The sequence below is a fragment of the Schistocerca piceifrons genome, chromosome 1 (assembly GCF_021461385.2).
Source record: "Schistocerca piceifrons isolate TAMUIC-IGC-003096 chromosome 1, iqSchPice1.1, whole genome shotgun sequence".
Taxonomy (NCBI): Eukaryota; Metazoa; Arthropoda; class Insecta; order Orthoptera; family Acrididae; genus Schistocerca; species Schistocerca piceifrons.
This window is the reverse complement of record NC_060138.1, coordinates 520,450,834-520,464,128: the sequence shown is the minus strand read 5'-3', so window position 1 is coordinate 520,464,128 and position 13,295 is coordinate 520,450,834. Positions and strand designations below refer to the sequence as shown.

Sequence of the window (13,295 nt, the reverse complement as noted above, 5' to 3'; positions counted from 1 at the left end):
CTACGGCACTGCGTAGGATCCTACGGTCTTGTCGTGCATCCGTGCGTCGCTGCGGTCCGGTCCCAGGTCGACGGGCACGTGCATCTTCCGCCGACCACTGGCGACAACATCAATGTACTGTGGAGACCTCACGCCCCACGTGTTGAGCGATTCGGCGGTACGTCCACCCGGCCTCCCGCATGCCCACAATACGCCCTTGCTCAAGGTCTGTCAACTGCACATACGGTTCACGTCCACGCTGTCGCGGCATGCTACCAGTGTTAAAGACTGCGATGGAGCTCCGTATGCCACGGCAAACTGGCTGACACTGACGGTGGCGGTGCACAAATGCTGCGCAGCTAGCGCCATTCGACGGCCAACACCGCGGTTCCTGGTGTGTCCGCTGTGCCGTGCGTGTGATCATTGCTTGTACAGCCCTCTCGCAGTGTCCGGAGCAAGTATGGTGGGTCTGACACACCGGTGTCAATGTGTTCTTTTTTCCATTTCCAGGAGTGTGTGTGTGTGTGTGTGTATATATATATATATATATATATATTAGACACACACACACAGGGCTATTATAAATGATTGAAGCGATTTCATAAATTCGCTGTAGCTCCATTTATTGACATATGGTCACGACACACTACAGATACGTAGAAAAATTCATAAAGTTTTGTTCGGCTGAAGCCGCACTTCAGGTTTCTGCCGCCAGAGCGCTCGAGAGCGCAGTGAGACAAAATGGCGACAGGAGCCGAGAAAGCGTATGTCGTGCTTCAAATGCACTCACATCAGTCAATCATAACAGTGCAACGACACTTCAGGACGAAGTTCAACAAAGATCCACCAACTGCTAACTCCATTTGGTGATGGTATGCGCAGTTTAAAGCTTCTGGATGCCTTCTGTAAGGGGAAATTAATGAGTCGGCCTGCAGTGAGCGAAGAAACGGTTGAACGTGTGCGGGCAAGTTTCATGCGTAGCCCGCGGAAGTCGACGAATAAAGCAAGCAGGGAGCTAAACGTACCACAGCCGACGGTTTGGAAAATCTTACGGAAAAGGCTAGTGCAGAAGCATTTCTTAAACAGGAGATTGGAAAACCGATGGATCGGTCGTGGTGGAGATCATGATCAACAATTCATGTCATGGCCTCCACGCTCTCTCGACTTAACCGCATGCGATTTCTTTCTGTGGGGTTATGCAAAAGATTCAGTGTTTAAACCTCCTCTACCAAGAAACGTTCCAGAACTGCAAGTTTGAATCAATGATGCTTTCGAACTCATTGATGGGGACATGCTGCGTCGAGTGTGGGAGGAACTTGATTATCGACTTGATGTCTGCCGAATCACTAAAGGGGCACATATCGAACATTTGTGAATGCCTAAAAAAACTTTTTGAGTTTTTGTATGTGTGTGCAAAGCATTGTGAAAATATCTCAAATAATAAGATCTGTGCCCTTCAGGTGCAGTTGAAAAACGCACAGGAGGAGCTAGATAGGATGAGGAGGGAGAAGGGGGTTGGGGAATGGGAGCTGGCTGTTGGCAAGAGATCTGCTAGGAGAAGGAGATTTTCAGATAGTTTTACTATTGGTGTTTGTAATAGATATGACCAACTGTCAGAGTCTAGTGGAGAGGAATCTCTAGTAGCTGTAGATGTAGGAAGTATGCAGCAGACCTCAGCAGTTACGGTGGCTAGGACAGTTGCAAAGTCTAAGAGAAAGAAGAAGGTTCTGCTGTTAGGTAGTTCTCATGGTAGAGGTGTAGGCCAGCAGTTGCAGGAAGTTTTGGGGAGTGAGTACCAGGTCACCAGCATTGTGAAGCCTAATGCAGGATTGGCTCAGGTGACTTTTAACATAGGGGGGTTATGTAGGGATTTTACTAAAGAGGATCAGGTAGTGATTGTGGGTGGGGCTGGTAATAGTATTGATAGGGATGGGAAGTATGACATAGATGGTGACCTGGAAAAGATAGCCACTCAGACTGGCAACACGAATGTGCATTTCGTGGAACTGTTTCAGCGTCACGATCGGCCTCATCTTAATATAGCCGTCAGGCGTAATAACATGAGACTTGGGGGTGCGCTGATGACAGAAGGCATGAGTCACATTTCAGTGGTGTCGGTGGAGTCTATCAGTAGGACGGGTTTCACTAGACATGGCCTGCACCTCAACAGGTATGGGAAGGGGAGGTTGGCAAAACTTATAGGTGACAGCATAGGTGGGGGTGGTGGGATCACTCATGGGAAAATTCCGGTAGTTGTGGGTGTTAGAGCTGTACCTTTTTTAGATTGAAGTCAGCTGATAGGTATTCCTGCTTAAGGGAAGTCTCTCTAACAAAGAAACCACTTTCTACAAAGCTTGGGTATCCGATTAATGAGGGAATTAGTATATTTCATCAAAATATACAAGGTATTCGAGATAAAGTTAGTGAACTGCTTATAGATGTTGACTCTGAAATTATTGGTATATCTGAACACTTCTTAAATAAGGAGATAATTCAGAGGCTTCCTTTACCAGGATACAGGTTGGCTGGCAGCTTTTCTAGGAGCTCTTTGCGGTGTGGGGGAGTAGCCATGTATGTGAGAAACGGTATCCCATTTGAGTCAATTGATGTTTCAAAGTACTGCACTGAAAAGGTGTTTGAATGTTGTGCAGGTGTGGTTAAATTTAGTGGAGCTAAACTTCTTACTGTTGTTATTTATAGATCCCCAGACTCCGATTTCACAACATTTTTGCTAAAGCTAGAGGAGGTTCTTGGTTCACTTTATAGGAAATACAAAAAGTTAGTTATATGTGGTGACTTCAATATTAATTGTATAAGTGATTGTGCAAGGAAAAGGATGCTGGTAGACCTCCTTAATTCATATAATCTTATGCAAACCGTATTCTTTCCAACGAGAGTGCAAGGAAACAGTAGAACAACCATAGACAATATTTTTGTTCATTCGTCATTATTAGAAGGGCATTCTGTTAGCAAAAAGGTGAATGGCCTTTCAGATCATGATGCACAAATTTTAAGTCTAAAAGATTTTTGTGCTTCAACACATGTTAAATATAGTTACCAACTTTTTAGGAAAGCTGATCCAGTTGCTGTACAGACTTTTGTAAACCTTATCAAGGAACAAGATTGGCAAGATGTTTATAGTGCTGATACAGTAGACGATAAATATAATGCTTTCCTCAAGACTTTTCTCGTGCTCTTTGAAAGTTGCTTTCCGTTAGAACGTTTAAAACAGGGTACTAGCACAAACAGGCAGCCTGGGTGGCTGACTAAAGGGATAAGAATATCTTGTAGAACAAAGTGGCAATTATATCAAAACGTTAGAAACAGTCAAAATCTAAATGCAGCAGCCCATTACAAACAGTATTGTAAGGTGCTTAAAAAGTTATTAGGAAGGCAAAAAGTATGTGGTATGCAGATAGAATAGCTAAGTCTCAGGATAAAATTAAAACCATATGGTCAGTCGTAAAGGAAGTGGCTGGTCTGCAGAGACAGGTCGAGGATATAGAATCAGTGCGTAGTGGGGATGTCCGTGTTGCTGATAAGTCGCATATATGTACAGTACTTAATAATCACTTTCTGAATATAGCAGGTGAACTAAATAGAAACCTAGTCCCAACAGGGAATCATATAGCGCTCTTAGAAAAAAGTGTTCCGAGACTGTTACCTGAAATGCTCCTCCATGATACTGACAAGAGGGAGATTGAGTTAATAATTAAATCACTAAAGACCAAGAACTCTCATGGATATGACGGGGTATCTAGCAGAATACTGAAGTATTGTTCCACGTATATTAGCTCAGTACTTAGCCATATCTGTAACTTTTCCTTTAGCAGCGGTCGGTTTCCTGACCGATTAAAGTACTCGGTAGTGAAGCCACTTTATAAAAAGGGAGACAGGGATAATGTTGACAATTATAGACCTATTTCTATGCCATCGGTGTTTGCTAAAGTTATCGAGAGGCTTGTATATACAAGGTTACTGCAGCATTTAAATTCACATAATTTGCTGTCAAATGTACAGTTTGGTTTTAGAAATGGCTTAACAACTGAAAATGCTATATTCTCTTTTCTCTGTGAGGTTTTGGACGGATTAAATAAAAGGTTGAGAACGTTAGGTGTTTTCTTTGATTTAACGAAGGCTTTTGACTGTGTTGACCACAAAATATTACTGCAGAAGTTGGAACATTATGGAGTAAGGGGAGTAGCTTACAATTGGTTCGCCTCCTACTTTAAGAACAGAAAGCAGAAGGTAATCCTCCGCAATATTGAGAGTGGTAATGATGTTCAGTCCCAATGGGGCACTGTTAAATGGGGCGTTCCCCAAGGGTCGGTGCTGGGGCCACTGCTGTTCCTTATTTATGTAAATGATATGCCTTCTAGTATTACAGGTGATTCAAAAATATTTCTGTTTGCTGATGACACCACCTTGGTAGTGAAGGATCTTGTGTGTAATATTGAAACATTGTCAAATAATGTAGTTCATGAAGTAAGTTCGTGGCTTGTGGAAAATAATTTGATGCTAAATCACAGTAAGACTCAGTTTTTACAGTTTCTAACCCACAATTCAACAAGAACTGACATTTTAATCAGACAGAATGGGCATGTTATAAGCGAGACGGAACAGTTCAAGTTCCTAGGCGTACGGATAGATAGTAAGCTGTTGTGGAAAGCCCATGTTCAGGATCTTGTTCAGAAACTAAATGCCGCTTTATTTACCATTAGAACAGTATCTGAAATAAGTGACATTTCAACACGAAAAGTAGTATACTTCGCATATTTTCATACGCTTATGTCATATGGTATTATTTTTTGGGGTAATTCTTCTGATTCAAAAAGGGTATTTTTGGCTCAAAAACGGGCTGTTCGAGCTATGTATGGTGTAAGTTCGAAAACCTCTTGTCGACCCCTATTCAATAGTCTGGGAATTTTGACATTGCCCTCACAGTATGTATTTTCTTTAATGTCGTTTGTTGTTAGCAATATTAGCTTATTCCCAAGAGTTAGTAGCTTTCACTCAGTTAATACTAGGCAGAAATCAAATCTGCATGTGGAATGCACTTCCTTGACTCTTGTGCAGAAAGGAGTGCAGTATTCTGCTGCATCCATTTTCAATAAGCTACCACAAGAACTCAAAAATCTTAGCAGTAGCCCAAACACTTTTAAGTCTAAACTGAAGAGTTTCCTCATGGCTCACTCCTTCTATTCTGTCGAGGAGCTCCTGGAAGAGATAAAAAATTAAGCAAATTCCAGTGTTACATTCTTGATTTTCTTTATTTAAACTAACGACTTGTTTCATTTTATGTGTTTCTACAATCGTGTTATAATTTCATGTATTGACTCGTTCCATGACCATGGAGACTTCTCCTAAATGTGGTCCCACGGAACAATAAATAAATAAATAAATAAATAAATAAATAAAGTTATTGTAGAGCTGTGAAATCACTTCAATCATTTGTAATAACCCTGTATATATAGTTGTGTAAAATCTGAATATTTGTAATAGGTACGATGTAACACCCAATATTGTGCCTTATTAGGCACAATGGTACATTTGTATCATGTATATGTAATCACATATGTATATATGACTGTACTAAACTTGTAAAAAAATGCTATGACGTTTGCAAAAGACACCAGTTGGTGCTCCATGCAAAAAAAATACAATAAATAAATTAAAAAAAAAATATTATCTGAAAAGTTAAAATAGACCATACAAATCGTATTTTCTTGGACAGTAATAACCTGCAGGAGCAGTGGGATTATGTTTGGACACCCATCCTTGGAGGCATTGCCTTCTCTACGGCTTTTGACCCACCCATTCTAGTTTTGGTCCACTGCCAGTATTTTATTTGCTCAGTACTCTCTATATCTAGTGAATGTTCCTCAATCTGCCACCTGAGAAGTCATCTGCTGGGGAACTGGCAACCCCTACCTAAATGTATTGATGTCATTCAGCCACACAATGAAAGTTATGAATGTATCACAATTTTTGAGATGTAAACCTATATCAGTTGCTGTTGAAAAAACTTCCAACTGATCTGGCAGTTACTTCAGAACTCTTATTTATTCTCTTTTTTGTCAAGGACTCTTGTAACATATATTAACGAGCTATATATTGTTCATTACAGTCAGTCATTGACCATGAAACTTGGGTCATGAACCTGAAGGAAGCTAACCTGTATGATTATCCAATATGGTACAAGCTGTATAGTACCAGGTCAGCATATCAAATGCCATCACTAACACCACAAGAATGGGACAACTTTCTCAATAAGTTGCCAACAGATGCTGCTTTGTTTGATCTCTATTACAAGTAAGTCTCTAATAAATTGAAACACTTTATTGTTATTTTCATAATGTTGTCACTTGATTTTAATGAGAAACAAAAGAAACTGCTATTCCGAGCTACAATAAATAAAGGACCTTCTCATTCTTAGTTTTCCAGTTAACATGAATAACTGAAGACAGACTACAAACACTTTCATTAGTACTTAGAAGCAAGGTGAAGTAAATTATCCAAGCCTTTGGAGAACAGTTTCAGATGATGGGTTGGTAGATGGGAAAACTGGGGAGATGATTCTGGCTTTGTTTGTACTGATTGGGAAAAAGTATTAAATTTCTATTTTTATATGCTACCATTGGTAATTAGGTTTCCACTTTTTCATTACTGTCATAAATTATTATCACTTACTGGATAAAAGTGTGTGGAGTCAATGTTATCTCAGTGGATAACTTTTAAGAACCAAAGAGGAAGGAAATCTGTCATGATAAAAAATTCAAAACTTGACACTAATATCCTTTGTGGACTGGACAAGACACACATTATCATCAAGAAATTAAAGCTTGCTTGAATTGCAGATCGCTTTAATGAAAGTATTTTCAAATGATTGAATTTTTTAAACGAAATTATCAGTTTCAGCTTCTCAGAAATGTATAGAACTAAACATATGCACAAAAAGCATGCAGTGGGGTACATTGACTGAACTTTGTGATCTTTAATTATGTTTTGTTCTATTTTCATAGTTAGACATTTTAATAACAACTGAGTTTTCTTATCAGGCATTATTGGAAAAACTCACCTGTGAGGCCATCATGTGATCCAGAATGCAAGAAGCGCATGGTGTGTGACCTGAAATCAGGCAGATCACATGACCGTCGCAGCTTATGCCAAGAGCTGGAAAGCCGTATTGATTCAACAACAAAAACAGGATGGCGAGCATGGCTCTACAATGGCCTGGCCTTATCGTACGTCAATTATTTGTTAGGTTTCTTCTGGGTGGGGGATGCAGCAACATCTGTTTCACCCTGATTACTGGTGTTCAAAATAGCATGGGTTCTGGGATGCAGCAGGTGGTGGGGGCATTTTGCCAATTTTCTAAGTGATTCTTTCATTGAATTGATTTTAAATTTACATCTTATAACTTGTGATAAGTGTAACGTATGACATAAAGCATGTAACTGCTTGCTTGCATCAGTTTGCTTGCTGCATACACCAAAAATAATGTGGGTGGTGGCATGCAATTTTCACTTGTACAGCAAAACAGACCAATGGATTTATGTGAAATAATGGACTGTAACATGTATTACATAATTATTTATGGCTGTGACTGAATTAACATATTCGTTCTGATGATTCAAGAGTAATATTACTTTTCTTAGTGGTTATTAAAAGCACAGTGTTGTTGATAGCAGAAGAGTGAAGTGCTAGGATGAGTGCTGAATTGGCTAATAATAGTACATAATTATTGTCACTGATAGCTTAATAACTATTTTAAGTAATACAAAATGTTCTAAATATAATGTTTATGAGTTTTAGAAAACTTGAGTTATTCTTGTTCCCGGGTTCGATTGCCGGCGGGGTCAGGGCTTTTTTCTCTGCCTCGTGATGGCTGGGTGTTTTGTGCTGTCCTTAGGTTAGTTAGGTTTAAGTAGTTCTAAGTTCTAGGGGACTGATGACCATAGATGTTAAGTCCCATAGTGCTCAGAGCCATTTGAACCATTAGTTATTCTTGTTTATTTACTGTAGGCTGAAAAATGTTGTAGTCTGTAGATTAATAGCATCAGGAAGACCTACATTTTTATTTTTGGAGTTGAACAGGGGAGACAAATTGAATATTAGCTGAGTGCATGAAGCTTGATATAGTTACAGTCTTCTACTAATAAGTGACACATCAAAAACGACCAAGAATGTAACAAATATCTTACACAAGGTCAATGTGCATGTCAGTTTTTGTGTACAGAAAATTAAGAAACAATTTTATGCTTATTTTCTCATTCAAATTTTGTTCATCAATTCCATTACACTACTGTAATGAAGTTACTGGTAGAAATTTTTTTTGTGTCACTGTTTATCTGAGATGCACTATCATTGTTCACTCTCAGTTGTGTTTTAGCTGCTCCTATTCCTCTGCTTGGAAGAGGCCACAAAATAGTAGTAATGTGAAAGCACATAAAAATTTATGAACATGTGTAGCTTGTTAAATAATTATCAGGGTATGCTGTATGTTAGTTGCTAAATGAGACTGTGACTTGAAACAACTTTATTTCATTCCTACATTGTTTTGAAACATGGCTGGTATCACTAACAGTGTTCTGTGCATTCTGTTTTTGACTTAACAATGTTTATTTCTATGGAAATAATATTATGCTTAACATACTGAGCACAGGATTCTTTAAGAGACTGACAACTCCCACCGAGCTGTTGTGATGGATCAGTCATAAGCTGAGCAGTGAAAATATATTTCTTCCAGTAGCAGGATAACATCTGCAGGCTTTATGTGGTATGCCAATTGAGGTAAATTTTAAGTAAGTAGATCTATAAAATTCAAACCATGGAAAAGGAAAATATTTCTTCTAAAACATATTTCATTCAAAAATGATTAGATATTCAAAGATAAATGAATAATTCATAATATTTCAGCAGCACTTCCCATTCATGAAATGTGAAAACAACATAACCATGTTTTTTCTTTGTAAATAATTAGACTGCATGCAGTGTAAACATTTTATTCGCTATTAGCCTACTGAGGAAGAGGTCTGAAGCATGTAATAAGTTGTATATATATCTATAGGAAATTAAGGGAACGTGTACATGATGAATATAGAATTATGCTACGAATCATTTCCCCTCACATACATAATCATTATCACTTTGCACCAGTTCATTTAAATGGGTACGTTATTTCTTGAAACATGCCCAATACATTTGAATGAGAAAATATATCTTTGTTGTAATCATTGCAGTACTGAACAGATAACATCCTGCGTTCCCTTATTTGAGGGATGTGAAAAAATCATTTGCTGCATTAATTTAAGGAATTCTGATGTTTTGTTAAATGAACTGAATGTTTTCAAGCATTTCATTCATAAACTATTTATTTACTTATTATTATTCAGTCAACATAACCTAGCAAATAAATTAGTGAAGCATAACTACTCCAAGCTCTGAGGATTTAACAAACTACTCATGCTATTTATATTAGTTCATGGATTTTCTGAAAAACTGGGCATCTTTATCTGCTGAAAACATTTATTTTCTTTGACAAGAATTGTTCATTCCACCTTAAAAATCTACTGTTGCCTATTCTTTGTTGAAATTTCTGATATTATTTACCAGTCATTTCCAGAACTATGGTGTTGCATGAAGCATAATGCATACTTAAATTTGTGTTTATAAACTGTGCTCTTTAAGCATGACTAAACTGTAACCATTCAACCCAGTCTGCGCAAGTCAGTGCATGATTATTGTGGTCAAAAAGGTTTTTGCAACAGTTAATTCAATATCTTTCTTAACTACATAATTTTTTGGGGTATCTTAGACACAATTATTTAATAATTCTTATTGTTTTTCATTTTTAAGGTGCAAGATATTAAAATTCTTGAAAAAGCTCTTTTGGTAAGTCCACATGATACACAGAAATCACCGTTTGCTTTAGAGACAGATATTCTTGTAGGCTTCCCAGTAGTGATCATTTGGCTAACATTCCCATGCGTTATTTTGAATGCTTATAAAATAGCATTTTTGGTATGTACAGGCTAGACAAAGTTGTGTGTCAGTAATAATTTATAATTAATAAGAAACTGAAGGCTGTGATTCATCTTTCAACAAAGAAAACAAGTATAAATTTTAGTTTCTGTTGTGAGACATTATAAATTAGCATAAAAATGTCAACAAGTGTACTTGGAAAATGTACATGTAATTTTTGCTAGTTACATCATTAAGATCAAAGCAGCCAAGGAAATTTTTGGTGGCAATCTTTATATTCACCATTCTCTATGGAGTTTTTGGTTTGAATGTAGATAACATGTATAATTTGAAGAACAGTTAAAGGGAGAGTATGTTTTTTGCGTTCAAGCCAGAGCATTGTGTGATGCTTTGCAATATGTTTGGCCCCTCAAGGTATTTGGCAGGTATTTTGGCACAGTGCAGAGTGTTGCATGTTACTAGCATTTTAGGAACAGTATGTTGGAATTTACAAAGACTATTTTTATCTTGAAGTACATGGTGGAGTGTTTACTTCCTTATGCAAATACAGTATTATATGTTTTCAATGGATCAACAAAGACTATACAAAGTTTGTAATCAGTGGTACTGCAAGTCATGAACAAATCTGACAGTACCAGTATACAAATTCAGAGAAGTTAACTCAGTTTCCTTTAATATTGTAGTTTTGTGCCTTACACAGATGTGTAAATATTTTTGTGTTGACTGAAGAAACAGTAAAGGAAATCCTTTAACATCTCACCATTCTATAGAATGAACAGTCTATCTAATTTAATGTAATATCAATGGTAAGGTTCATTAGAGCTTGTGAAGAATAATTATGAGATGAAGTGCCCATCTGCACAGAGAGTTTGTGATAATAAACTGTAGTTATAATTAATACAAGACGTAAAATTAACCACTCACCATATAGCTGAGGCACTAAGCATTTAGGAGGCACATAATGGTAACAACACACAATCTACCTGAGGCATTGAATGGCGGATAGGCACACAACCAAGACTGAAAATGTTGCTGAATTTTATGACAATGTTCTTTAGAGCTAACAATATTATGAGACGGCAAGGTGCTACTCACCACATAACAGAGATGCTGAGCCACAGATACGCACAACAAAAAGACTGTTGTGCCTTTCCGCGACTCAGCATCTCTGCTATATGGTGAGTAGTAACTTTCCTTCTCATAATATTGTTACATTCCATCCTGAATTTTCCACTGTTTGATTCTTTAGAACTAACTGATATGAAATTTGTTTTTTTATCTTAGTTATCTCAGAAGAAAGACATTATTGAAAAATTCAGCAATGTTTTCAATCTAGTTTATGTGCCTGTCTGAACTACACAATGAATATTCCCCCCATAGTTTCCAGTGTTATGGTAAATTGTATTTATGGTCACCTTTTGTGTATAGAGGAGAAAGTGTTACTCTATGCCTCTTTCAAGAAATGTGACTGAATAACTTACTACTTTTTCATAATATTATTTTAAAATAATATGCTAGTGAAAATTTTTTGGTGGAAATAACTAACAAAACTATACTGTAACTCACTAATAGCAATCGCAATGAGTACCAAACTGATAAGTTCAAAATTTATCATTGCTATAGCTTGTATAGTTTGTGCACAAAAATATCTGTTGTGTTCAACACTTTCAATTTTTATAAAATTTTTGTTAAAAAAGAGTATACTTTGCACACAGTACTGTAATTTTCCTAATAAAGGAAATAATATGTTCTTAAGTCAAGTTGTATGCGTATATTGTTTATGATGTCTGATGCTATATTTTCTATTTTGCTTCAAGTGCAGTGAATAATTTAGTATCTATGTTTTTAATGAATTATTCAAGAATTAGGTACATATGCCTTTGAAGACAAAAATAAGATCCCAAGAACTTCCAATATCAGTTTATGTGCTTGGTGAGGAGTATAAAATATGCAAAATTAATGTCTTAGTCACCAAAAAACAGACTTATGTAGTTTTTGTTTCTGGGAGGGGGGCGGGGACAATTTAGCTGTATGATATGTCACCTAACTGTGTTAAAAAGAATAAAATATTAAAAAAAGAGAGAAAAAATGATCCAAAGCTTAATGAGATAAACATCAAAACAGATTCAGTTAGTAGTTCCTACCAGTAGAAGTGCAAAAATTATGAAGTATTATATGCAGACATTGTAAAGTAACTACATCATGATCTGTATACACTGCTAACAGTTGCATTACCACCAAAGAGATTACAAAAATTACTAGATACCTGAAAATCAGTTAACTATATGGTCATGACGATATATTTACAGCTAAAATTTGAAACCTGGGAATTTCTCACTTAAACTTGTGAACTATCTCTGTCAAGACTGAGGCTATGCTGTATTCCATGGCAACATGATGTTTGTATGGTCACATGACATTACATGATGGCTGTCGATGTACTGGACAGGAAATATGAGTCCTAAGCTGTTATTAATTGCTTTAATTCAGTATCTTAATCTATCATACAAACAAAGTAAAGGAAATAAGAAGTTCATAAATAAATATACTTCCATGGTGAGAAAATAGATCAAATTTTTGAGGGACTACTCAGATAAAGTATGTAATATTGAATATTGTTGTTGTTGTGGTCTTCGGTCTGAAGACTGGTTTGACACAGCTCTCCACACTATTCTGTCCTGTCCAAGCCTCTTTATCTCTGCAAAACTGCAGCAAGCTATATGTATTTGAACCTCCTTACCATATTTAGGCCCAGTTCTCTAAGTCTCTCTGCAATTTTTTTATCCCCCCCCCCCCCCCCCCCACCTCCACCTTGCACACTTTCCCTCCACAGGATGGAATGTACCCTCTGCCATGTACTTCATGCTTTGTGGAATATATTACTTTCTCATTAGTTACTTGATCTACCCATCTAATCTTCAGCATTGTTCTATTGCACCACACTTGAAAAGCTTCTACTCTCTTCTTGTCTCAACTGCTTATTGTCCACTTTCCACTCCTACAAGGCTACATTCAAGACAAATACCTTCAGTAAAGACTTCATAACATTTAAATTGACATTCATTGTTAACAAATTCCTCATTTTCACAGATGCTTTTATTGCTACTGCCAGTCTGCATTTCATATCGTCTCTACTTTGGCCTACATTAGTTATTTTGCTGCCCAAATAACTAAGCTCATCTACTACTTTCAGTGTATCTGTCCCTAATCTAATTCCCTCTGCATTGCCTGGTATCATTTGACTATGTTCCATTACCCTTGTTTTTTTTTTATTTATATTCATCTTATAATCTCTTCCAAGACACTATCCAATCTCTTCCAAGTACTTTCTC

At 37.1% G+C, this 13,295-nt stretch overlaps 1 protein-coding gene across 5 annotated transcripts in view; it reads left to right on the top strand.

Moving 5' to 3' along the window:
- LOC124798167 (sphingomyelin phosphodiesterase) overlaps positions 1–13,295 on the top strand; it is a 418,031-nt gene that overhangs the window by 374,080 nt on the left and 30,656 nt on the right. For 3 of the 5 annotated variants that reach the window (XR_007016925.1, XR_007016924.1, XM_047261469.1), the window contains exons 12-13: positions 6,107–6,291; positions 7,038–7,223. Coding sequence is in view for 3 of the 5 variants with exons in the window: in XM_047261469.1 (XP_047117425.1) it covers positions 6,107–6,291; positions 7,038–7,223 (371 nt within the window). In the remaining 2 variants the exon portion in view is untranslated. Of the gene's footprint in view, positions 1–6,106; positions 6,292–7,037; positions 8,564–13,295 lie in introns of those variants that run through there. The other 2 variants (XM_047261454.1, XM_047261462.1) reach the window with 1 other exon arrangement.